This window comes from Pagrus pagrus (assembly GCF_965226575.1).
Source record: "Pagrus pagrus genome assembly, chromosome: 9".
NCBI lineage: Eukaryota > Metazoa > Chordata > Actinopteri > Spariformes > Sparidae > Pagrus > Pagrus pagrus.
The window spans coordinates 17,832,722-17,860,361 of NC_140193.1; the positions used below are offsets into that span (position 1 = coordinate 17,832,722).

At 41.8% G+C, this 27,640-nt stretch overlaps 1 protein-coding gene across 3 annotated transcripts; it reads right to left on the bottom strand.

Moving 5' to 3' along the window:
• Positions 1 to 227: 227 nt before the first annotated feature.
• adam23b (ADAM metallopeptidase domain 23b) lies at positions 228 to 27,312 on the bottom strand. Of its 3 annotated transcripts, none has more exons than XM_084361766.1 (26): positions 26,957 to 27,311; positions 26,026 to 26,243; positions 25,605 to 25,681; positions 20,971 to 21,034; positions 19,808 to 19,890; positions 19,613 to 19,676; positions 17,878 to 17,950; positions 17,298 to 17,365; positions 17,059 to 17,124; positions 16,511 to 16,579; positions 14,714 to 14,880; positions 13,976 to 14,060; positions 13,791 to 13,878; positions 11,883 to 11,934; positions 10,450 to 10,549; positions 10,289 to 10,360; positions 10,118 to 10,204; positions 9,944 to 10,024; positions 9,792 to 9,842; positions 9,611 to 9,674; positions 9,390 to 9,495; positions 8,250 to 8,369; positions 7,910 to 8,078; positions 5,206 to 5,317; positions 3,836 to 3,926; positions 228 to 2,065 (listed from the first exon to the last, which is right to left on the bottom strand). In XM_084361766.1, exons 1-26 carry the CDS (start codon positions 27,030 to 27,032, stop codon positions 2,020 to 2,022), a joined length of 2,349 nt encoding a protein of 782 aa, XP_084217892.1. In that variant the 5' UTR covers positions 27,033 to 27,311; the 3' UTR covers positions 228 to 2,019. The 3 variants fall into 3 exon arrangements, with proteins under 3 accessions (XP_084217892.1, XP_084217894.1, XP_084217893.1); XM_084361767.1 differs by lacking the exon at positions 228 to 2,065 and adding an exon at positions 4,729 to 4,819 and having other exon boundaries at positions 3,837 to 3,926; positions 26,957 to 27,312; XM_084361768.1 differs by lacking the exon at positions 3,836 to 3,926.
• Positions 27,313 to 27,640: the final 328 nt, after the last annotated feature.

Consider the following 27,640-nt stretch of genomic DNA (forward strand, 5'->3'; position numbering starts at 1 on the left):
AAAGCTTCCAAATAATGATGTGAGGACACCATCTCAAGTGCAGCAATTTTTTTGACAGATACATATTTAAGTTGTTGTCTCCACTAATGTTTACAATTAAGATGTAACTTTACATTACAATATTAAAGTGTATCATGCAGTCAGCTCCAGTGAGTTTCTGTGTTAAAATTTCAGTCAGATAAAATCATTTCAGTGATGGTTTGTCAGTAAAAATCAGACACGCTCAGTTAAAATTTGTCAGTAGTTTATTCATCGGTCCAACTGTACATGATGCAGTGAGAGAGGGACACCAGACGATGAGTAACATGGAGGATTACAACGATGCCAGTGCTATGGCAGCACCTGGAACACACCAACTATCAGCTGGACTGGAAATAATAGCCCTGCACAAGGAAACTGTTCAGGCCTCAATATGCACAGGCACCAAAACAGTGTGTTTGTGTACGTGTTTGTGCATGTGTGTGATTAAAAATATCAGATTGGATGAAAAACACACAAAAATGATTTTTTTTCTTCAGTTCCACAAATGTAAAAGGGTGCTCTCTTGCTTTTCATTGCAAATATTACTTCAGTTCTTTTATTATTTGTCCATCCATAGTTTGCGTACGTTGAAGCGAAGTGAAACGAGACGTGGGAGTGGCCAAATACAAAAGATTAGCTGATTAGCAAGAGTTTTAGTAATTCCGTGTCTACACTGATATCATTATTACCCATACTTTTGTGCAATATCTCTCTTTGCATAGTAAATAAAAGTTAAATGTTTTTTGTTGTTGACATGCACCTATCTTTTGTAGCATATTTTTCTTGCAGATTTTGGGGACTGCCATAGCCTATAGAATTATAAGCCCACTATAGTGATTGCATGCAGCGTTTCCAGTAGAGCTCGAGAACTTGATTTTCTACTAAGAGTTTATGAGAGCAAAAAGGTTTAAGCCGGTATAGTGGGTGTTGATGAGGACTGTTACGTGAGACCTGGCTGGACAGGTGAGCGCCTGCGTGGACAGACTTCATGCCCTCAGCAGTAGGAGAGGCACCACTGGCTGCAGACAGAGGGGGAAAGTGCTCTGTGTGCAACAACATCCATATGTTCATGTGATTGGTTCTTTGGCTTTTGAGTCACTGTTGAAGATACTTCGGGAAGGAGTGGGGAAATCCTGTGACGTTAATCTGACGTGACATCAGTCTGAATCCCTCTAGAACTGACATGCTTCTCCTCGACACCACAGATGCTCTGTCCGCTAACCTTTGACCTGGAGGCTGTGCAGCGTGAGATGACAATTTCGGCCCAAATCACCATTTTTTTTCTGATAACATTGCCAAAAACACCCGCTATACAACATGCTAAGATAAAAAACAAAAGCAATTTATGTTCTTGTAAAATGCTGTTATTACCAAACCTGAACTCTTTGTTTATGTACAATTTTGTTTGTGTGCGTTCACTGTGTGAAATACACGGCCCTTATGGGTCCTCACATGCAGCCTCCTTAATCATCTATAGCACCTAGACGTGAACTATAGGAGCTTTGACCGGCTCTCCACTGTGTTTGGTTTTTAACCAGGCTATCTGCCGCCTTAGTTAAATCATTTTTTTTTTCTCTTTGTATGTTTTTTGCGGTATAGTCATAGCTTTCGTAGCCATGCAGAGCCCTGCAGAGAGGGCTCTTCATGCCAGGGGGGCCAGCAAGCAGCACGCTTTGTGCGGATAATCATGCCAGGTGAGAGAGTGGTGTGGATTCCGCCTGAACGCCTGTGCACTGGCACTAAAGGATGGAAGAGGAGATCTGTCACTCTAGAGATCAGGGTGTGGGGAGTTGTGGGTCTGTTATATGGGTGGAGGTGGAGTCGAAAAGGCTGCGTTTCTAATGTAACTACGATGGAATTTATTAAAATGTCCACTATGTCTTTGTTCAAGTAAATCTAATGCCAAAGATCAGCAGCAATAAGTGCAGTCCAGCTGTCAGGTAGCCAACTAAGGAAGCCTTGGAGGAGTCCGTCTGTGATTTGCCAGCTCTCCTTGGGTTAAATGGCTGTGGCGTTGGGGTCATACCGCCGTTTCTTCACATTTCTTACGAGGAGACAAGAAACAGAAGTCAGCGTGTGTCATATGTACATCTGTAACACAGCTAGTGCAACCTGGACAAGCAACCACACTCATCTCTCCAGTTTTAATGCCATAAACAATTAACTATTGTCATATTCAAGAGTGTTTTTTGAGCACTTTAAAAAGCTGAAGACATTAAAGTGAGGAAATGCTGGTCCATGTTGGAGGCAGTCAGAGGTATTTATATTCACAAGCCTTTACATCCTCATTCATGATGAGAGATTATTACGTTTAGGATCCGTTCCACTTTCCATTTAAGACGCTGACCGTTAAAAGAAGTGACTGAATCCAAACTTTCACCCAGTTTATCGAGCAAAAGAATAAAGCCTACTTCCGAGTTGTGAATTTTGAAGGTCTATGAATATAAATATCCTCTGTTGCCATCTTCCTCTTGTGCGTGCAACATCAGTTGACAAGGTGAAGAAGTGTAGGAGACACGTCTCATTACCAGTTTTGATGGGAAAGACATTAGTTCCACTCAAAACATAACCATCTGGGAGGAAAGAGCTAGCATAAAATATACACTCTATAGAGGAGGGAAAGAGGAGACAACCACATAAACAACAACCACAGCGGCAGCAGCAGCAACAATAACTACTACCACAACAGTGGGACAACAACAACAACAGGAGTGATGCATAACCTCCCCGTACTGTGGCTTGTTGTGGGGCTTCTATCACTCTGTCATGCACCTGTTCCAATAGTAGGCCAGTTGAAGGTGGCACTATTGCTGTGCGTGGTTCATGCAGTGCAATGCGCCGTGTCTGTACCAGGTCTGTGAAGCAGGCAGCAATGGCAGCTGGTGTGGGCGGGTCCGAGAGTCCTGCTCTGCTCTAGGGCGGAGACTGGCCATCGAGGCGGGTGTGGCCAGCCATGGCACAAAGGCTGCGGCCAACAATAAGGTCCCGGCTCTCTCCCCCTCTCTCTCTCTCTCTCTCTCTGTGGCGCTCTCACTACTTCATTTAAAGTCTCACCCTCAGACAGTAATGGATTGAGAAAAAGATTATGGAAGTGATGAGAGCACGGCAACCCCTGGACCAAATCACTGCGGGTTTGGCTCAGCCTTTGTGCAATGAACTGACCTCCTCCAAATCAAACAAGTCAACATGCAGAAATGTTTCGTTTCGTATTCTGTTTTCTCTTAACTTCTTATTGTTTTTGTTTTGGTGACAATCATGATGCTTTGCTATCTGGCATGCTTTGGTGGCTGCAGGATTGTAATCTCTCAGTTACTCCTTAGGCCTATTTAGATGTGTAACACCCCTGTTGCTCAAGACAGCAGGCTAATCAGCGGTAGGTTGGAACTTGTTTAACACAATCGTTTGTACAATAGAGTACACTTCCTGGCTACACAGATATGTTAGAGGTCTATTTTTGGATTTCAGAGGGGAAATAAGATTTAAACGTATTCACACAAGCATACATTTAACCATTTAGCTGTTAACTAAGTATTCTTTCCCCTCTGTTATCTGAGCATGCATGTCAAGCATTGAGCTCTGCCCGTCCAATCAGTTTGAGGTTCTGCTACAGATCCACAGACGACCCCCACAGTGTCTCTCCAAATCACCCTTTAAACATCTACACCCTTGGACATCATCCACGTCTTCCTCCTTATTATTTGTTTATCATTCACCCAAAGGGTCCACATTCTGTAGCAGGAGCTCAAACCCTGGTGTCTAGAAGCAGCAGGGATGCTAGAGTTAGAGCAGGAGAGGCATGCGGCGTGTTGCTTACTTAAAGCCCCATCCAGTCCCCCCCAGCACTATGGCAGCCACAAGGATGGCTCCGGCGATGGAGCCTATTATTAGATTGGTGGCACTAGGACCTGTAAAGGGTTATGGGGAAAAAGACATGAGTTTCTATACTCACTTACTGTATAAAATAACATGTAACTATACAATGACGATTTCACATGGAACAGAAAACATAACCAGAAGTATACTATTACAGTAAAATGACTGAATCTGAGGTTTTTGCATGCTTTTCCAGCCCCTGTTAGTGTGAAGATAATGAGGTAGAGGCCCTGGGAATATTTAAATGTATGAGCTGAGGTAGTGATTATCAGTGGTTTGTCTCTTAAAGTTGTGCACAAGACTAGACCCTGGGTGTCCATCACTAAACAGAGATTGACAGGTGATATTTGTGTGTATGTGGCCTGCAGTATGAGCAGTAGAAAAATGTTTTTAGGGGTCCCAGTCACCACACAGCCTACCACTGACTGGACTGACAAGCCACGTCACTAACTGGACACTTCTCAGGACTGTTTTCCATCTAAATGCCCCACATGCCCCAGAAAGGAGAGGATCACGGGAGCAACCACATAACGACTAAGAATCAGAGAAAGAAAGGAGGAAGAGGGGAGGATGAAGAAAGAGGCTTGTAATAATGGGGAACAACAGGAAGTGGCAGGAGAGGAGGAGGAGGAGGAGGAGGAGGAGGAATCCATCAATCAATCACACGACACTGAAAACATCCAATCACATGACAATTATATGGTCATCACCAACACACAAGAAAACACAAAGCCACCGGGACGCACACACGGGCTCAGGCCGGCTCACGAGACCGCCCGCACACTGAGGCACCACTATGAGAGGAAGAGCTGTGAAAGGGTTAAAGATGCTTACTCTATTCCCCACCCTGTGCCTCCAAAAATCACCCCCAGGGCCAGAATGGTCCCTGCTACTGCCCCTATCAGCCTGTTAGTGGCCACGCTCACTGTGCAGAGGGAAAAGGAGCATTATTACCACCCTGTCAAAAACAAACAGCAGGCGTCTGCTTCAAGAGTCATGGATGAAGTCACACCGATCCCTCTGTGACGCTCCCCGCCCCCCTTAAACCACCTCCCCGTCCCCCTGTGGTCAAAGTGTCAGGTGTACACAATCAAAGTCAACAAATGTAACACTGATTTTTATGTTCTCCTTCAGTCTTTACGACGTCAGTACACCTGTGAAACTCACGGCTAAGAATCTGTGTTGACTGAGAATGACATTGTAATATTGCAGAACATACAGTAAAAAGTTAAATCGTTAATTGAGTGTGCATTAAAAGTGTGTTATTCATTCTATCAGGTGCCAGAGAGGGGGAAAGAGGTGGAAACCGACCCTTGGGTCCTTCGTCCTGAGCGGCCTCAGGCTCTTTAGGCGGGTCAGGCATGCTACAGTCTGTCCCCGCCCAGGTGGTGTCACACGTGCATGTGGCTTCATTGTTGCACACCTGTACAGATCAGACAGAAATAGATGAGATGACGAGGGGAGCATAAGAGCTGTAAATAAAGATGCTGACACACTGAGGTACTTTTTGGGAACTATCTCCATTGGCAACATTCCCAGCTGTCTTCACATCGGGTATTTATAGAAGGTTATTCTTCATCCACAGTTAAAGGTCCAGTGTGTAGGATTTAATGGCGTTTATTGGTGTGCCTGCTGATCGGAAACAACTGAGCAGCCCTTGCCTCGCCCTCTCCTACTGTGGCTGAAAAATGACCCTCTACAGAGCCAGTGTTTGGTTTGTCTGTTCTGGGCTACTGTAGAAACATGGCGGTGCAACATGACTCTTCTTCCTCTGTAGATATAAAAGTCTCATTCTAAGGTAAAAAAAAAACAAAACACAATTCTTTCTTTCAGGTCATTATAAACTAATGACAACATAATTATGAATATTATATTTCATTTCTGCCAATAGATCCCCCTAAATCCTACACACTGGACCTTTAATACAGGCTACCACATAGACACTTACTACAGTGTAAAGATGATCAAACACCAGGCTGATAAAGATAAAGACACAATTGTGGAAACTGATCTGGATTAATTACATCACAGCTCTACAATGGCATTTTTCACACGGTCAGCTTTGTAAAGACGGATATAATTATGCAAACAATGCTAACCGCAGTGTCGCTAACTAATTGAATTAGACAACAATGACTGGAACCAATGAACTACAAAGGGCTGAAGTCCAATACGCTTTTCTCACAGCAAATATTTTGACTTGTGACGGAAGGAAAAGCAGTGTATCACGTACCACACTGTACGTTGTACAGATATAATTAACGACGGCTCTGTTCCATTTATGTGACAGCTTAATGATGGGCATGGTGCTCACAAAAAAAAACTATTCTCAAAGACTGGAAGACACAAACTCCACCATGCTTCAGAAAATGCTCGTATGAACTTATTTTGGTTACGTACTGCGATTTAAAAATGAAAAAATTAGGCCTTTTCTTTCTCTATTTTGATTTTGTTTACACCAAATCCTGAGTGGATGACATGTCCTGCCATGAGCTTACAGTATGTGTCCTTGAAATGCGGTTAAGATTAACTTCTCTAAGTATCCCTCCTCCTGGATGTGTGTCTGTGTGTCTGTGTGCGAGTGCAAGCGCATGTGAGTGTATGTTTAAGTTGGGTTTTGGGTATTGATTTATGTGTGGTTTACATGTTGTTTTTGTCTTGGTAAGTCATGACAGTGTAACAGCATAAAAAAAATACCAATACCCTGAAACTGCGCAGCCATCATTCATTTTATTATTTACAGCTGTGATTTTTCTATTGTGACATATTAACGTGTGACACATATTAATACATGTAATACATATTCTGTGGAAAAAAAGTTATTAGAGAAACACCCTGTGACCCCCGAAAAAACAAAAAAAATCCAGATATTTCGTTTCAGCATTAAATGTACCAACATCTGAGGAAAAGAAGCACAGCCAAGCAGTCTTTTTGTTACTGTGGACAGAAACTGTGGAGTAGCCTGCTGCCCATATGTGACATGCATTTTCTGTAAATTCACACAGGTGTTTTCACTTACGTGTCCTGATTGGACCTCTTCTAAGAACTGCATGTACACGCTGTACTTGTTTGACGGCTACGTCACTGCCTTTTTGCTTGGTTACAGCTGTTCGGGGGCAGGACAATTTAAACCTCTGAATCTCTTATTGTCGCATTTATGCTGCGTTCCAGTGTACTCTGAACCAGAGAACAAACAACATCCAACACGGAAAAGTGAACACACGTCATGGCAGTATGGCAGCACACAAAGTGAACAATCAATTTTTACCGTGTCATCACTTTTACTTTATGTTGTGTTTGTGTTGTGAACAATGCTGCCACAACAACTTCTTAGTTGCCATTTTCATTTTTCACTCAGTTAATTGTAAGTCTTTGCGAGCGTGCAAGAGGAGCCGACTCCTCCTGTCTCTTTTTAAGTGCCCTGATCTGTTAAATCAGCTGCTATAGTTGCTTATGAAGTTCAGAGTGAATTGAAGTGGAATGCAGCATTAAAATCCAAGCTGCCCCACCCAACTTCTACATGAGCAGAGGTCGAATCAGCCAGAGTGATTGAAAACACCTGTGTTGGAGGGCAAGGCCTTTAAGAAATATCTCAACTTACTTTAATACTTGTTTTTAAGCAGTGTGAACCCTTGCTTTTACTGAATAGACAGCCAGATACTGTACATATTGGACCATACAGTGAACTGTGGTGAGTGTTTCATGCTTTACAAGACTTTAACATCAAAAACCTTATCAACAACTTTTTAAACAGACATTATTCAGTAACCGTTTTGCCTATAAATCTTATTTAAGGATTATTTTGTTTACTGGTTATAAGATGTTTCACAGTCCCAGAACAGCCACCATGTTTTTTCAGTCTGAAGAGTACTTTATGTTAAGTTTACCAGTTTATATTGTACGTCTGAATGAAGGACCTGTCTATCATTTATTGTACAGCCTTATTTAAGTGATGTCCCAAGCAGATACTAAAGAGTAAAGCTTACATGATGGGTTAGATTACAGCAGGACTCACCCCATGGGCAGAGCACACCTGTCCATTAGGTCCAGTAGGGCAAGTGCTCATGTTGAGTGACTGGATGGGCAGACACTTGCGGTCAAGGCACATCATCGACGGCCCACAAGGGGTTCCATCCTCCACGTAGCCTAAATCAGTCTCATCATCCAATAGGACGTGTCCACCACTGTGAGGAAAGCATGGAGGGGGGGAAAGGTGGAGAAACATGAAGGACAGAGGAGAGGTGGGGAGAGGAGGAGGGAATAAAAACTCACAAAAGGAAGATTAAACCAAACGTGACCTTCTATACATTTCCATGACTTGAACAGGTCTTATTTTGTAGTGAACATGTTTTTACCTGCAGTCTACCAGCCTGCCTTGATGGTTGAAGGAGGCTGGAGTAATTTCTCCTTTCATTATTCCGATGCGTGGGTTCCGACCAATGTTTGAACACAAAAGGTAACCACAGAACACATCACTGGAAGAGACAACAGAGAGAAATCTGTACAGATGCTAATCTTCCACTTAATACACATTTTGACTTGTCAGGTCTTCCCCAACTATCGTCACATTTAAATCCTGATCCTCTTAAGACCCAGCTTTAAAATTTTTCATTTTAAATATTTGATTGTATCTAAAATGTCTTTGTAAAGCTCTCGGTGGACATTCGTAGTTTTTAAATGTGTAAATAAACTGACTCGACTCGACTGTCCCTTCATGAGCTTTTTCACGGTGGGCACCCATGATTTGTGTTACCTAACTAGTATTTCACCGAATGTGAAATATGGTCACAATCTCCCCTTCTGTTCCTGAATTATGAATAATGACCAGAAAAGTGTTTGACCTTTTGGATATAAAATGTCACCACATCATAATTTAATTCTAGTTGATATTTATCTAAAAATTGTGTCATTTCTTTCTTTGACTGCCAAGATCTAATCAGTTCATCCAAATGGACAATTCCCAAATTTCAGGAAATTCACTCAAGAATGACACACACGTCTGTCCCAGCCTTTGGAGGCATAAAAACAGTAGCAAAGAGTTGACAGGAAACTACCAACTTCAAACACAGAAAAGTATTGCTCTAAAACGTCTCCAGAGCCTTGAACAGCAATTTTATGTGTGTGTCATCACAATGCAGAGTCTCTAAGCTGGGATCCGCGGGCAGTACTAGAGAGTTTGCCGCATAAAGATTAAACAAAAAGTTTTTTGGCATACGAGCTCAGTGAATGACTTTCATTTAATGGCTGGCATCTTGGGGTCCAGCATCCTGTTCTTAAAATACACCAAAATGCTTTTAGGACAATGTTCCTGTAAGATGTGCCCTTTGTTGCCCTCTGTTGGTTGGCTTCAAAACAACCTGAATGACTCTATTGTTAGGAATAAAAGATGATCAGGAAGGACCGAAGCCCAGCCTTGATGTAAAAACAGAAAGCACTGTTGTGCTGACATGTATAGTGGATATACCATAGTTAATGTGTCTTCCTTTTAAACTCACTGTTTGCTACACTGGATCCATTTGTCTCCATCCTTTCCACAGTTGCCCTTCTCTGTGCCCTCCGTGTTCAGCTTCTCATAGCAGAACTTCTCCGAGCCTCCAGACTCTGAGGAAGAGAGAGGAGACGAGAACTGCACAGCTAGACTACAAAAAACCCCTCTCTTTTCATTCAGCATCTGTGTGCGATGATACTCTGAGAATCAAAGAAATATTAATCTTACTCGACCCCCAGATGTATTTACACTGGTTCTCTCTTGTCTTGCACTCTCCATTGTAGCAGCGGCCCTTCAGAGAGAAAAAGATACACTCACACACTAAAATACACTCTCATTCAGCTGTTTTTCTGATGCATCGCTGCTCCTTTTGGACCCACACGTTTTCTAAAGTCATCAGTCTGCGTACCTGGTTCACCTGGCAGAGGTAACCATCTTGTTTATGAAGATTGGGAGGGCACTGCAGACAGTCACAAACATAAAAAACATTCGTATTATCTTCAACATGCAAAACATGAACAGTCTGGAACGAGAAAAAGAAAAAATGCAACACAAGAACACCTGTCCAGAGTCCCCGGAGCAGGTCTCTGAGATGTCACAGTCGTTCACAGCGTAGCGGCAGCTGTAACCTCGTGGATAGAACTGGCAAGAAAAGAAATCAGAAAAGTCTAAATTAAGGTTTCAGAAGTACATTTTTTGTGTTATAAAACTTTCCAGAAAAGACCAAACTCGTACCAGACATGTGTTATTGCAGCACGGGCCGTCGCTGCAGTGCGCCCCGTTGGCGAGGGAACACTTTTTGCAGCATTCCTTGTAGCACTCCTGTAAAACAAACAGTGAAGGAGCCTCATCCGTCTGAACAAACACACTTCAACAAACACACTTCCTGAAGTCAAAGACACTCACTGCTCTCGCTCCGCAGTCACACTCTTCTCCCACTTCTACAAACCCGTTACCGCATTCTGTCGGCTCGATCAGCTGCCAGAGGAAGACGGGAGAGTAAATGACAGAGCGGTGTGATGTGTGACTCATGACAGCTGTGACGTGTAGCGCTGTGAGAGACTTACCTTGGTGGGCCTGTTAAACAGACACGAGCCTCCACCTTTCAGAAGGAACTCTTTGTAGTCCGTGATGCTGCATTTGGAGAATCTCCGTGGGTGTTGGACCCTGAAGAGAGAGAATACTGGGTGATAATTAACCAGAAAGAAGTGTTGTCCAATGAGGATGGAAGCATGGTTCACAATGCTGCGGGGAGCCATGTTTGTGACGAGCTGCTAGTGTGACAGCATAGACTCCCACAATCTTTGTTTTTCACTTCTGTGGGGTTTTATTACACTTTGTGTATTTTTCTAAGCTAATTATGACTAACTACTGTCGCTGCTGTCTTTTAGTGTTTACTTTATATCTTTACAAATTCTTCGCACTTATGAGACAAGGTTTCTGCAGGGTCTGTTAAAGGAGTCATATTATGCTCTTTTCAGGTTCATAATTTTGTTTTACGTTACTAGGAGCAGTAGTAATCAGTTACTCTAATCATATGCTGCCCCTTATTTGTTTTGAGTATGAATTTGACAGATGGAAACTTCTTACATATGACACTTTAGATTAAAAAGGATGCACAATATTGGATTTTTGCCAATATGTGACATGCCAATATTTTCCAACACATTTTGGCTGATTGCCTATGATGATACCATATATACCAATATAAAGTATGGACACATTTTTTTCCACCTGACTGCAAAGAACATCAAGACTCTCTTTTCGTGGAATTAATTCATTATTATGTCAACTCTCATCATAATGGCCCTCTAGCAGATGCAGACATACAATGCTTTTCAAAATGTACACATCTACTGGACAAAAAAAGCAAACTACTTCGTCATCAGTATGGACAAAATGGCCAAGAATAATTTATTATTATATCAATATTCTTTCAGTACTTCTTAGCAGTACATAACAGAAATTAATCATAGAGTTAATTTAATTAATTCAACTTGGACTGGGATAAGCTGACTGAAACTCCACAAAATAGGATTGAAAAGCCTCCTACAACACAATATCACGACTTGCTTTTATGTGTAACATCTACTGACAGCTCGCAATCTGATACAAAAACATCTTACAACTACCATAACTGCCAACAACAAGACTTTTTAAGTATATACCCTTTGAGAATATTGTCATAATATTATCAGAATGAAGTGAAAGCGTGGATCACTATAAATTCAAATTATGCCAAATTTAGATTTCTGCCAGTGTTACATGCCCCCAATTGAGCAACAATAAAAACACAAAATACCAGTGGGAATAGACAAAAACACAACCAGTTATGTCTGAAGAGTGAACAGAATTAATTCATTACTGATAAAGCAGCGATCAAATGCCTTCGTGATAACATCAGACTGTTTAACTGCGACAATTGTTCCACTGATTCTCTCTCCTGCTCTCTCTCTCTCTGTGTGTGTGTGTGTGTGTGTGTGAGTGTGTTGGACGTTACCCCGTGTCCTCCATTATGCATCCAGTCCACGTCTCAACACAACCACATTCCTCTGCAAACGGGAAAGAGAGAACAGAAAAAAACACAGAGACAGAGGAGATGAAAAGAAGTCAAACTATTCAAAATAAAATATGTTGACATGATTTCGTTTCCACTTAATCATCTCAAAAAGAATCAGCGTCGATCACCAGATTTAGCACGTGATTTCCAAAGTCTTTCAGCTAGAACCAAAATCCCTCCACTTTATTATTCAATGACGTACGCACAATCCTCTATCAAGCGCTGCCAGTTCTGGGACTTTATAAAGACTCTCTCTGATGGTGGAGCTTGCAGTCTTCAAACGTGGCAGCCGTTAAGACTCTGACTTTGCCTCATTAAGCACTGTGATAAAAATATGATCAGAAAACTAATGGCATAAATCCTTCCCGAGTCTGACTCAGCTAAGTATACTTTTGGACCACATTTTCCAAGACAATCAGTGTGTTTCTCCATCTGTCACTTCTGGCACAGATATGAGTTGACAAGAGACAGTTTGATCCAGTCAGAAGGCATCTTTTTTTGTTTTAAAGGCTCCATCTGCTACTTTAAAGACATTCAAGCGCCTGGGCCTCAAATCTAAGACAACCCCAGCTTTTCAAATGTAATTTATAGAAAATTGTACCATCTTGTATTCAGGTCATTTAGAACTTTTAGTCGGTTAAATTCATGTAACCGTGAAATTTAAAGGGTAAGTGAACACAACACGTAATGACAACATATCATCCTACTTGAGCCCAGAGCTACTGTATCTAGCCATGCCAACAGTTTTGGTTTATTTGCTGCGGTTTTAAGATATCTGCTGTTACGCCAATACAAATGAGAGGTAATTAAATTTCTGGTGCTTAAAGCACTAAAACATGACAGCTGACAGATATACAGTATGAAAACATGCCTTTCAAACACCAAAGTCTTAGATTAAAGAGGAAAAGCCACTGACCTCTCTGTGGACAGTGTTACTGAGATGCATTTTCTACCAAATATAATTTTAAAAAATTGAGCCGAAACAAGTATTCTATAAATCAATTAGATTTACGCTATTAAATTAATTGCAGACGATTTTTATTTGATTTTTTTAAAGTCAAAATTCTCAGATTGCAGCTTCTTAAATTTGAATATTTTCTGTTTTTTTGTTTTACTCCTCAATGACAGTAAACTGGATATCTTTGGGTTGTGGACAAAACAAGACATTTAACAACGTCATCTTGGTCTTTTTTTCATTTTCTGACATTTTATTTACCAAACAACTAATTGTTAACCAAGAAAATAACAACAATTAAAAAAAATATTAGCTGCAACCTTAAAAAACTTTAGTAAATAGTTCATTCATTTTGCAGACCCTTTTGTCCAAATTAACTTAAAATACATACAAAAAAAAGAAGAAGAAAAAAAAAAGAGAGACACTTGCCTTTTGTGGCAGAATAATTACATGGCTGCATCTGTGACCTTTTTGATCCCAGCTAGCTCCTATGTTCTAACCCTAACCCTATGTCATACCTTTCTCTCTCCTCAGTGCCCATCTGCCTCTTCACCTGTCACTATCCAAAAAAATTAATAGTAATACTAAAAGAAATTTAAAAAATTAATAAAAAAGATGATGTCATGACCTCAATTGAGTCTGCTGTGATACATCCCTCCCAGCCTACACCTTGAGTTGTCGTCTAAAAGCTGGGTTATCTGCCTGTGCAGTGACTCTGCTGTGGTTTTTTTCACACCAGTTAACTCCAACACTGTGGGACGAGAGATGAGGAACCCCAGGGTCATCAATAAAACTATCTGCATGGCCAAATACAACTAGGGGTAAGCAGAAAAATATGTTATTTGTTGTGCTTCTTGCAGAGAATATGAGATGACGTGTGTTTTCATGTATACTTCTCTTGGATGCCGGGTCCCACTGGATACCCAGGTTCTGAGCCAGGCTCTGGGATAGAGACCCCGCCATGGCCAAGCTGTTGCCGTACTGTGGACACAGCAGAGACCAGGGATTATTCAGCTGCAGTCACACAGACACACACTTTGATATGTGTGGACAGAGTGACGCTCCACATTAGACAGACCTCATTGACCCCGACTCCACGACTCGCAGAACACATCCCTCCAAAGTATGCTGCGCTGCTTCTGCGGTAGTGGAAGGTCACATTTCTACAAGGATGATGGAAGACAGAGGTAGACACCGATAAAAACATCACAGAGGATTAGATGAGTCAAAAAGTGAATGTAAATATTCACAGTGCTGTTTTAAATTAAGGTAGCTGCAGCTGTAAGCCACATGTACCATGAACTTGCAAAAGCATACAGACAGCATATTACAGGAACAAGGTCAAAGCATGCATAAAAATGATGTCAAACTTAGATGTTGGTCAGTTATTTTATGCAGCAGCTATGTTTATTGCATCCAGCCTACACACTGTAGGTCTCTAGTGGTTGAATCGCAGATTCAGGTCAATATTTTTATTGACTCGAGGCTATGATTACACAGAGCGGAGTACAAAAAACATACTATTCAATAGTGATGAAACAATGACACCCAGGAGGAATGAAGTGCAACGAAAGAATGACAGTAACAAAATTAACTTCAACACAGACGGATCTTTTAAATGGTACTTTTCTCAATAGTTCATGATGTTTGATTTTCTTATATTTAATAAAACAAAACACACAACCATCAGAGAAAAATCTGAGAAATGAAAGAGAAATAAAGCTTTAATCTTGGCTAAAAAATGAAAGATGATCCATATCAATAAAGAAGACGCATCAAAGTGTGAAAGAAACAGATTTAGTTTAAATAAACTTACGAGATGAGGTGCACAGCGTCGGCGTGGTGTTTGATGCTCTGCTGCCGGTACTTGGCGAAATCCCGCAGCATCTCCAGCGGCCGCACGCTGATGGGGATGTGGTCCTTGTCTGTCCAGATCTCCACGGCAACGAGCACCACACGTGTATGTAGTTGCTCTTTGAAGACCTGCCATTGAAGTGCAAAGTGAATGGGAGGAATAAAAAAGGACAGAGAGAGAGAGAAGGGCCGAGAGACGCAGAAGCAACAGCACAGGGAGAGGAGAACAACACTGGGTGTGAGTTTGAATCTGTTCTGTCTGAGGAGGGCAGATAAGGGTCGCAGCACACTGGGATAAAGGAGGAACGGGGGAGTGTTAATGCATGTGATGACAACACAGAGCAAACACCTATGGCGGCTAAATGACCATTACAGTCTCCATTAAGACACATTTGGAGATTTTCAGCTGTACTATACTGAATAATATATCATGGGACGCACACACACTGTAAGGACATATTCAATAATGCATCTGTCTTGTATTGTAAATCAATATTTGGACTGCACTATCATGGGTGAACAGTTATAGTCAGCTGTACTCAGCCTTCAAACAGCAAGAAACAAGACAAATGCTGCGTTGCACTCAAAGTCAGAGGTTGGAATTTCCCAGATAAAATTCCCAACCTCTGACCTCCAAGCATTCCCGGTGCATGATGTCAAACGTAAACAAAAAACATGGCTGACCATGACAAGCAGATGTTTCCTTGGCAAGTGTACACAAATAAACCCTCAGCAGTCCAGCCTCCTTGCATATATAAACAAAACAGAGTAGAAAAAACAACGCATGCGGTAACAGGCGCCATTACATGTTTTATTTATTTCATACTTGGGAAAGTATCTAAATACAGTGATGGAATGTAACTAAGTACCTTTACTCAAGAATTGTACTTAAGTACTTGGAGGCAAATACAGTACTTTTTACTCCACTATATTTATTTGATAACTTTAGTTACTGGTTACACTGCTGATTGAATAATGCATCAGACCAACAGTAGTGCATAATTAAATACACAACAATGATTTCGATAACAATGCTGATCTGATAATTGGTCAGACTGATAATCATTCGAATCCTAGTACACAATATATAAATACATTTTAAATGTATGTATCATTTACTTTTACTTTTGGGTACTTTTTACAACACTGTCTAAATATTCTATCCGCTCCCCTAATACAAATACTGTAGTCTCCTACCCCCTCTTCATGTGTGCTGCCATTGTTGTGTGCTGTAAGACAACTGCTTCTTCAAGAAGTCGGGGTTGTTGATTTGCCCCTTGTTTACAAATAGGACTTTGACTGGCGTTCCAACATACTTTTTCTAGCAGGAAAGTTTCAAGTTCAAATGTCAGCAACAGACAAACCTGACTAGCTTGTTGTTGCAAGTGGCATTAGAGGAAAAGTCAACCTTCGGGATACATTTTTGAGGGAAATTGAATGGGTGTCCCAAAATTTGTGTCTAGTGCTGGTTGCGCTAGATGAAGAATCAGGGGATCACCAGATTCATTAGGATTCATCCTCTGGGGACCATGAATGTCTGTACAACATTTCATGGCAATCCACCTGGCGGTTGTTAAGTTATTTTAAGTCTAAGCCAAAGTGGTGGACTGACCCACTGACATTGCCTTTTCTAGAAAAATGCTACCGTGGCTAATGACAAAACGAAAAAAAATTACAACTGTATGTGTGTAAATTCTGAAATGGATCAATAAACCACACACTACACATTTCTCAAAAGGTGATTAAAGGGTTTACTCACTGCATCCACAAGATTCACCACCGACTTGGCAAAATTCTTTGTGTGCTGCTTGGTCTTGTGTCGTTTATACTGCAGGTATAAAGAAAAACAACAAAGATATACATGTGTAAGCTGCAATGATTTGATGACGTTGGCTCAACAAGCCGATGGGCTATTTCAGAATCTACTGTAAATATGCAACGGTGTAAATATTTTCAGCAATGTGCAATTGTGTAGATGTCTTTGGAGTTTATATTTCCCATTTATACTGTTTATAGTGTTCGTACTGCTTTTCTACTTATATTTTTTTATATTTTCTACTTATTTGTTATTACTGGTTTTAATTGATGCTCTCTTTTTTTGCTATTTCCTTTGCTGGGATTATTTTATCTTATCTTATCTCATCTTATCTTATCTCCCTCTTGTGGGATGAAAAGCAGAGTATGTATGAAATATTAATGAGTTTTCATATATATGTTGGAGAAACTACCAGTAATCCTGTATGAAATGATCAAAGAAAGTGAAAGCAGATATCTATTGTTGTTGCTGCTTTCAGAGAGAACACATACCATACTGTGGTCACTGACAATCATGATCTCCAAATACTTCATCTCCTCAAATACACTGCGAGGCATCTGTAAAATAAAAACCATCATTAGGTGTTTTCTTTCAACAGTCCCATTATGAAGTTTGTCCTTTAAAATGTATATTATTACAAAGTTATCGAACTCATTGTATAAGAATTCAAGGGTGGGTGAACTCAAGTTTATTGCATTACTTCATAAAGAAGTGAGATCAGGGGACTTACAGCTCGCTTTTTCCTGCGCTTCAGCCAGGACAAGTCATCGAGCTCTGAGAAGAGTTGCTCCTCCTCAACTGTGAACACACACACAAGGAACGAATGACACTTCAACAAACATAGTAAGAATTTACAACCGGGTATGCCTCTCTCCCCACAGATATGTGTTTGTCTTGTGTTGGCTTTACCCAGAATTTAAAATGAAATTGTTTCCCAGAATAACCCATGAAGTGCTGTGTTGAGTAAGTATACCAGTAAAGTAGAAATTGAACTTGGCAAAAAGATAGACATGCAACTTAGTCCATCAATCTTAATACTCTATGATTACTTCCACTTGATCCCACAGTAGTTTTCACTTTGTGACTAATAATCAAAACTACATTACATTAAAACTACATGTTTTTTGACCAACTACTAGTTAAAGCTCCATTGCTACGACCCCAGGATGCACTACTTGTGGACATACGTCACTGCTTTGTGATGGCTATACTTAAGGGGGAAGGCAATGTCAGGGACAAGAGAGGTGTGGTGATGGACATAGGTGGCGGACTGACGTAAGAGGGTGGACGACACTGATGGAAACCCTTACCCGGTTCATCTGAATCATCGTTCCAGTCAAGTGTGGCTGTTCTTCTTAATTTGTGAGGCCTTGCAGCTGTATCCTGCATGCGTGAGGGAAAGTGTTAAAAGATTTAACAGGAACTGGGATGGGAAGGCACTGGCACTGGTGAGGGACAGTGCCCACTACAAAAACAGTAAAGATTCAACTTTCAAGTAATACAGAACATTAAAACTTAAGCCTAGTTTCCACCGAGCAGTACGGTTCAGTTCAGTTCAGTTTGTTACCTATTACAATGGTTATTTTTGCCTTTCTTTGTTGTGGATGGTACCAAAAGAGCCGCTCCATGCTGTCTTGTTTTACATTACCCTTCTGTAAAAGTACCTAGCACTCTGATTCTATACTAAGGCAGACTCACTGCAGATCACTGATTGGTTAATTGGAACAAACTTCTTGCCGTCTGCGCTCTGTTCTCAAATTTCCCAAACTCCTGTTTTTTCAGCAGTCGTCTGTCGTGCTGCCTGCAGTGTTTTCTCACTAGTTTTACTTGCAATTAACAACCACAAGTGTGTGTTGTGTGTGGAGAATGTGTGGTTAAACAAGAGGGAGAGAGTGGTAGAAGAGAGACAGTGAATGCAAGCAGAGCCGAGCAGAGGAGAGAAGGTTAGTGGTTTGTACACGTTGCCAATCTGACATTAATGTACAGGAAACTTCACAGTGTGTTAGTTAATAAATGCATCAGCTTCTCAAGAGTTAAGAGAGTTTCCCACCCGCTGGAAAATTGAACAGGATTACCCTCCCCAAGCTCTGGTAACAACCCAGCCTAGATAAAGAGTATCGTTTGCAGTGGAAACACAAAACAGACATCAGGTTTAGGTACATTAATGACAAGTTCAGTACGGATTCAAAGGGTACCATACCAAAAGTATTTTGGTGGAAACACGGCTTTGGTGTAAGTGAATATTAAACAGATGCGGAAAACTAATATTGAACTGTGTGAGCATTTTGAGAAATATCATTGTTTGCTCTCTTCCCAAGAGCTGGATGAGAAGATCGATAACACTCTCACGTCTTTCTGCTTAATATGAATGTACCCCCAGCAGAAGGTTAGCTTACTGTAGCTTAGCACAAACACTGAAAACAGGGGGAAGCAGATAGTCTGTTTCTGTCCAAAGTTAGAAAATCCACCTACGAGCGGTTCTGAAGCTCACAGTACCTCATTTACCTGTACCATAAAAACATGACATGATGTGATTTTACGGCTGGTTGTGGACCAGACTATTTCTTTGGCCAAAAAGTAGTCCCGCACGACAACAACCCCGTCTTTTAAAGCAGATTAAACACACAAGACATAATGTCTGTGGTCCATAAAATGATTTTGAGAAGGCTGAATAACAAGCTAAACACATACAAGAGGTTTGGCAATAATATCTTGATACTTTCTTCAACCATATAGCTCAGCCCTACTACAAATATTTATATTAATATAATAGTATCTTCAGTTATAAAAACAATTAAACCTTTAAACAATTTCCAGAATTGAGTATACTAGAACATAAGCCATCCATCCAACATGTTAAAATTACTCCAGACATGCTTCATTGTCTCATCTCATTGGCAGATAGGATTTCCCGAGGTGAGTATGTAAACAGCAGTAACAGCAGAGGGAGTTGTGCATATGTGGTGAAGGTGATGCGACATTAGTAGCAGGACAAAACCTTTGTGTGATACAATATTGCTCCTCTGTGCGACAGGAATAACTTACGATTGAATGAGTCTGTTGTAAGGGCTCAATTAGATACATATAGACTCCATCATCAAACATCCCACTGCCGGGCAGAGAGAGGGAAGAAAAGGGAGAGAAGACAGTCGATACTGAGTCAATAGAAGCAGAGATGAGTGTATCCAGAGATATTCTGAACACGGCAAGGATTATACACAAACTCTGCTGTTCACTTACTGCAGCCCGTTGCAGGTAGATAAGGCCACACGGGAGTTCTCGTTCCCTCTCACCTGGCCGTGGTAGTAGCAGTGCTCACCGCCCTAAGGGAAGAACACACAGTGCTAATGCAGCATCACAGCAAAAACCAACCATAACACACCAAATTGAGCATACATCAACAGATCTCTTACATTCAACATTACATGGTGAATGTGTCATATTTCTTCCTTAATTATCATGTGTTGGAATCTGCTTACATCTCCAGGGAGGTAACAGCTTGTCTCACAGATGCCGATTTTGGTATATTTGCTATGCGTTTCTGTAGGGGGGTTGGTGCTTGTTAAGATGTGCAGTTAATGCATCACAAAGGTGGGTCCTGGCACTCTCTGTGACTCAGCTGTCAGATCCAGGGTGAGCAGAGGACATTCTCCCCCCACCCCCTCGCTCCCTCTCTCGCTCTCCCTCCTTCTCGCTTCAACCATCCCACGCTGCACTGATACTGCAGAGGGCTTTCTCTCCCTTGTCACGTGACCAGAGCTCCAGCAGGAGGATGCAGGGGAGCAAAACCCTGCTGATTCAGCTACAGTATGCCCAGCCCAGCCCAGCCTGAATCAGCAGCAGCAGCAGCAGAAGCCATCTCTCATTCCCAACCTGTTCCCTCCCTTTCTCTACCTCCTCTATATTTCTGTTCTCTAAAAATCATATACTTTTCATCACTTTCTCTCTCTCTCTCTCTCTCTCTCTCTCTCTCTCTCGCTCTCTATCTATTATCTATCTATCTATCTATCTATCTATCTATCTATCTATCTCTCTCATCACTCTTCTCCTTGTACATTCTGTTCTTTTTCTCAGCTGCAAATTTCTTGGATGTAGCTGCAGTAGTTTGGATGACACATGACAGTCGCAGTGTTAATTCGATTACAAGAAATCTTGGCAATGACAGACAGCATGCAAACTGATTTACAGGAACTCTCACCCATCCCTTTTTTTTTTTTTTTTGTTTCAAAGCCTATTTCCCGAAGATGAGACAAAGCACATCTGTGCTTCACAGACAATGTGCATGACTGTACAAAATAAAACCAGCCGGACACATTGTACCAGCTGACGGAAATGCAGAACCAGCCTCCACTAGAACAAGAAAGATGCGTCGCATTTTTAGTCACGACTATAGAAGACGTTACCTTTGACAGAACGGGCTTTCCCCCCTCATAGTGGATCTCAACATAATCTGAAGACAGCAAGTCACTGTGAAAAGAGAGATTTAAGCTGGTTAGGGTGGGAGGATGTGATGCAGCGACAATAAAAGCAGTCTGTCTGTTTTTGCTTTCTCTGACTCACATGTTGTGGTTCTGAACTAGCGGTGTGCCAAGCTTTGGTTGGCGTTTAAACAAGAATACTCATCACCGCTGTGTGCCTGGATTAGCCTGCACAAACACTCCCGTGGCATCCCAGAAGTGCAGCGGAGATGTTAAATGTTGCCTGCCCTCAGGAAAAATTATGATGCATTTACTTCTGAGGATAATTAATCATCACAGGCAGAGGCCGCACAAACAAAACCGCATTTGGTGGAGTAAGAAATCTTTCAAAAATATGTAAATAAATACGGTCGTAAACAAGGCGCAAAAAGCAAAGCTGCACACTAATTTTGCAAAGTGGCCACAAAATGACACGAGATACCTAAAAAAAAAAAAAAACTGAAACTACATTTTACATGAGCGGTTCTTCCTCAAATCTCACGAAATTAGATCAGTGGTTGACAAACGGTACACATAACAGGAACAGAAACAACTAACTTGGTCTGAAAGCTGCCAACGAAAGCCTAATGTGATAAGTGATTGTGAGGCCTCGGCTTCACCTTGAACACAACAGTCCTCCCGGCAGTTCCCGCTGTCTGAGTCAGCGTCCCTCACCCGTTCCACACACTCAATCTGTTAGCTGACAGCTGACTTCAAGGGATTTCTGCCACAATGGCGCTTTTTTTTTCTGAGTAACCTTGCAAATCAAAAACATCCTCCTCTCTGGCGTCGCAGCACAAAAAAAAAAAAAGGGACAGACATGATGGATCTGTCTTATGACACAAGAAGTGTGACATTTCTGAGTGATGCTCAGTTGCATGCAAGCAGGAAGTGCAGCATTATGAGGGGAGGCATGAGCGGCGTCTGTGAGAGATTCCTGAGTGAGGGGCTATTTATAGCCTGCCAGATGAGGCAGGGCGAGGAGAGTGGGCCACGCTAGAGTGCACTGGTGTTTGTATGAGTGTGTGTGTGTGTGAACGGTGGACGGCATTGCAGTGCATGATGGGGTAGAGCACTGGAATGTAAGTGTATCGCGATGTGTGTGTGTGTGTGTGTGTGTGTGTGTGTGTGATGTCTGTGAGAGGCTGTGAAAGTGAAATGTGTGAGGACCATGAGAAGGGAGTCCTGCCCCGAGGTCTCTCAGTCCACAGGAGACTGAGTGCCACAATGCAGCAGCAGCAGCAGCAGCAGCAGAGAAAAGGGAGACAGAGGCGAGGCAGAGAGGAAGGACCAAAAAAACTGCAGGAGGTTCTCACGTCTGGCGCCAGATCAAATGCAGCTCTGAATCCTGTAGTGACACATGGCGTTACCTTCCTCTAACACACAGAAATGTTCTGATCTGAGTCTAAATAAATGTAGATACTCTGAAGAAGGTCCAACTGCATAAAAAAAAAAACATCTTCCCGGTGTTAAAAAAAACAACTTTCTTGCTTTGCAGTCGGAGAGGTGAGCACATAAAGTAGCACCTATTGGCAGGTTGCAGACCTATCTATATTTAGATCAGTACTGTCGCAGCTACAACACCAAGCGGAATTCAAACCCCTGTTCTCACACAGAAAAGGCACACACCGGAGTTAGCTCATGTATCTCACAGATAACCTACGGTACGAGCAAACAGCTGCGAATCAAGGTCACACTTTCAAGCCTCTCTGCTGCTCCTGTAAAAAGTTCTGGTTGTATTATGTCCGACAATGTACAGGACGAGACATCTGTTAGACATGATGAGATTGTGTGAGCTGGACAAGAGGTGTATATGCATCTGTCTCTACACTACTTATGCCACAGACAATATTCACCTTTGCCTTTTAGCACTTACACAAAACCACACTGAATACATCAAATTTAGAACAGAGTGAAGACAGAAACACTCAAGATATCACAGCAGGTGATGACACAAGCATCAACTCTTCAGTACACACAGTCAGATATGTGGTCTCCAAACAACACAGAGCTTAATAGCAGTTTAATCATAATCTCCTATATTATCTGACCTTGTAAGACACATGTAATTGCACATAGCTGCACAAATCTGCACTTTGTAGGTTCCGACAGTGGCGTTGAAATGATACTCAAACTACAAAGAAGATGGCAGATCATCATTCATCAGTGCGTCAACAGCTAGCAAGCTAAATAAAAATGTCCTCAATCAACTAGGTAAAGTGCTCCAGCACAGTGTTGAAACTACGCTATGAAGTACAGTGATGGAATATAATTCAAAGACAGTACTTAAGTACAATTTTAAAGTACTTGTGGGAGGAAGTATGATTCTCCCAGGTCATTAAAGAGGGAGGAACATAGGTCACAGACACTAAGCCTGCTAACATAGATAGATCAAAGTCCTCTTTACAAGTTGTACGCAAACAATCAGCTTTGCCTTGGCTTGGTTCATCAGACATCTGTTCTGTAGAGATATCTACAGTAGCGTTGACTGACCAGGTTGCAGAGACCATGAGATATGCTCCTCATGGAGCAGTCTTTACTATCCTTATTCAGACTTTAGCGTCTGTACAGGGTATGTATGACGTCCTATTGTATGAGGACAGAATGACCTGGGAGAATCATGTTTTTCTTCCACAGTACTTGCTTGAGAATTTCCATTTTCCACATTTACATTTTGGAGGTAAATATTGTACTTTTTACTCACTACATTTATTTGATAACTTAGTTACTAGTTACACTAGTTACATGCTGCATCAGAGCCAAAGTGCTAAATTTTTTAATCAATTGATCTGAATTCCTATAATCATATCCGAAAATTGGCCACGCTGATAATCAGTTGACCCATAGTATACAGCATAAACATACATGTAAATATATTATGATGTATTTTTACTTGTACTTAAAATGAACATTTATCACCCAGGTTCGTGACACTCCCTCGTTGGTGGCCCTGGATTTTTGTGGATTGTTAGACGGGAAAGCAGCGGGCTGCTAACCAGAAACTGAATACCAGCACAATGACTAATAATCCAACCACGGAAAAATCCAAGTCTAAACATCTAAGAGCATTCAGCCGTGCAGACGATATAAAATTACAATATTTTATTACAGAATCCAGACTTGAATTACATTAACGGACCTGAAATTCAATTAGCATTTCTAAGTCCTTGTTCACATGCACATTAAGCCTTCACGTATGTAGACCGGCTACTTTGTGAAGGGAGCAAATCAATATCATTGAGTGTCCGGAGCCTCGTGTCTCCAAACGGGATAACTGTCTCTCTGCTTAGTTTGATGCAAACCAATTAAACCTCATTAAAGATTGAGACTTTGGTTTTCCAAATCATTCGGTAGAACAGTTTCTCTTTGTCTGTAGTCTGCCAGCTGAACTCAGACAGCTCTTAGCACTTCAAGGAATCTGGAAACCAGTGCTGAATTACAGTTTGGCTGATTACATTATCTTAGACTGACGCTGCATTAATCACTGACCTGACATATAATAGTACATATCATTTACAAACAGCAGCCATCCACAGATGGGAATCGCAAGTGTTGTCATTTTTGGATTCAGCTATGACACACTGCTTACTCACGGATACATCCACAGCTGGTTCTGGTCATTCTTAATGCCAGACTTCCACTGTTGCCTTTTATGTGGTCAAACCACTTAATGATGTTAAATCCATCTCTGCTCAGCATTCACTCAACTTCTGCAGCATGCTATGTCATCAAAAACACGTAGTCCATTAACGTAGTATAACTAGAATATCATTTCTCACACTGATCATGTTGAGGATGAGTTGGAGCATAGCAAGTTTTCTGGATTTCTCCTGAATGATGCACGGCAATCAGAGTTTTCCCCTCTGACCATGATTTTGTGTCTTTCTGTAATCCAGTGTTCATTTGATTCTATTCTTGTTCAATTTTCCCTAAATAAAAACAACAACTTGCGGTGCACATTTAGCTGACATCCGCCCTAGGTTTAAATTATTAAAGCTAAAAAGCCTTGCATTAAGAAATGAAAACCGAAATCACATCTTTTCCTTTGATGGATTCTTACAATGCTTTGTACCTTATGCTGCAGTAGCTTCAATCAACTCCATAGAGGGTGTCAGTGTGGATTTGTCCAATGTTTACACATCTTCTCTTTAACCTCAAGAAGAGTGAAGATACTGACAATTTTCCTGCAATCCACACATTACTGTCAATATGACCTTGATGGGAGATACTGTTGAGACACACAAATGGGCTCTCACTGGTAGTCCAAACACAGGTCAAGAAGTTTGTAGTGATTAAAACGAAATTCTGTTTTCGTCAATGTGTTGTTCCAATAGATGTGGCTGCTGAGACTTTATTATAGAGATTCAACATCATTTTTACATGGTTATTTCACAAGCGTGTCTCTAAATCTGACAGAAACCAAAAAAGGAAGTAGCCCTCTGTTAAAGCCATTACGGTTAACTGTGAAGGGATCTACAGCTGCAATAATCCTTTAATAACCACAGTGGCTGACTAGCTATGAAATAAATCATGTTAGCTTCAGTGAGTTACTGTTGTTCGATGAGATGAGGAGGACTTACTTGTTCAACGCTAGATCCAGAACAAACCTGGAGCCAAATGCCTCTAACTGGAAACTGGCTTGGGCGAGGTGGACCGCCTGTAATGGAGAAAAGAGCAGTCACTGCGGATGAAGCGACTAGAAGTGGACAAATAACAGATGTGGTGGATAAATGGCAGATGGTAATGTACAGTGGGCACGCTGGAAGAAAGGCTTCCTTCAGCACGGGCGCTCTGGCATCGCTCCAGTTCTTAAAAACATCGAGCTTGACTGGGTTGGGTATCTCTGCTTTGTCTGACAATGTGCAGCAAGATTAAATTAGAGTTAACGAAGGCACTATACGGACTCAAAACTGCAAAGCCTTGACCACACAGCAAGAAATAACTCCTCACTGCATCCCAGCATCAACCTCCCTCACCCATCCCTCCTCGATGCTGGCTTACCTTGCCCTCCGTGGCTTGGTTCTTGGCCCGGGTGTCCAGGTCATGGTAGGTACTCTCCGAGTCCTCGTTTAGGTAGTAGATCAACCGTGAGGGATAGGTGATCACATGCTCTACTGCATGGTGTGTACTGTTGTCTGTAGCAGGTGCTGCAGTTGCCTGTTGCTTCAGCAGGGCTGGCACTGCGTCCCTCTCAACCTTGTCCTCTACTCCTTGAGAATCTGCAAGAGAGTACCCACCGCACAGGCGTTAAAAAACACCCGGCCGGTCCTCATGCACACATGCATGCACAAAGAGCCAGCTGTCATTCTTTATTCATGAAACACATTGATAATACTGAGGGCGAGTGGCCGCGGCTTCATTGCGATTCTTCAGGACACAGTTCAGTAAGATTGGTGACATACCCCATAGTATACTGACAGCCACGTAAGGCAGTGAAATTGATTTAGGATACAGAATATAAATTGCTTCATTTCACTGAGAGGTACTTTTGATATGCTTATTGGCAAAGTAAAAAAAAAAAAAAAAACTCTGCAGCAGACAGATGAATGCAGTGAGCATTATGCAATACTGATACATATAGCCACAGACAAACAACCGCATACAACATGATGCACTTGAGCAAAAAGACTCTCAGTGACTTTTAATGTAAATGTGCTCATCACACATATTAAAGAGCAGATTGTCTTTTATAAGCTGAACAAAAGATGCTGAGATGCTGTAGTCTGCCTCATGCAGCATCACGCTGAAGACGCCGCATATTAAATGAAACACTTCCCTCTCTTTTATGTGGGAAACAAGGCGATGCTGTGCAGCTGCAGTAACATCGTCACATAGCATTTCAAAGCCACACGCAAGAAACTCAAAGGTGCATTTCATTAGTTGAAAGTGACTCAAATAAACGCCAGCAGGGCTCTCTCTTTGCGATACGTACCGGATGACGCTAGTGATGGATGAAGCCAGGGCGAAAGGATGCTGACGAGCAAAGTGGCCAGAAATATCAAATGCATGATTCATATTTGATAACTGAAAATATCTCAATATCAACACATCAACGCAGTGAATAGCTGGCGGCCCATCGTGGCGTGGAGGCGGTGCCGTGCAAGGAGGGCTTTCTTCATGGATCCGGGAGGCACCGGGATGCTGCTGCTGCTGCTGCAGTAGCGGGCTGAGGAGGAGAAGGAGGAGAGGAACAGGAAGGGGAGGAGGAGGAGGGGAGCAGAAAGAAGGCGGTGGCCAGGCAGCTACTGGAAGTCAACCCGGCAGGCTGACTCCTCCTCGGTGAGCGCAAACATGTCCTTCCTCCCCTGCTGGGTCACAGGAAGCCCGGTGCAGGTGACCTCAAAGGCACGGCTGCAAAAACACTTCAACCTGGAAAAAACAGGAAGTGACCCCTCTGACACCGAGACTGGTCTCACACAGTAAAAAAAAAAAAAATATTAAGAAAAAAAAAAAGGATATAATACGCTTTTTGTTATGAGCATGGGTTAGTGTTTTGTTTATTATAAAATAAATAAAAAATAAAATAAAATAGGGTATGTTTAAGGAAAGGAGACAGCTAGCTAATGTCTCTGTTGCTAACGTGAGCTAAATGTAGCTAGCGAACAATACTTCTTTT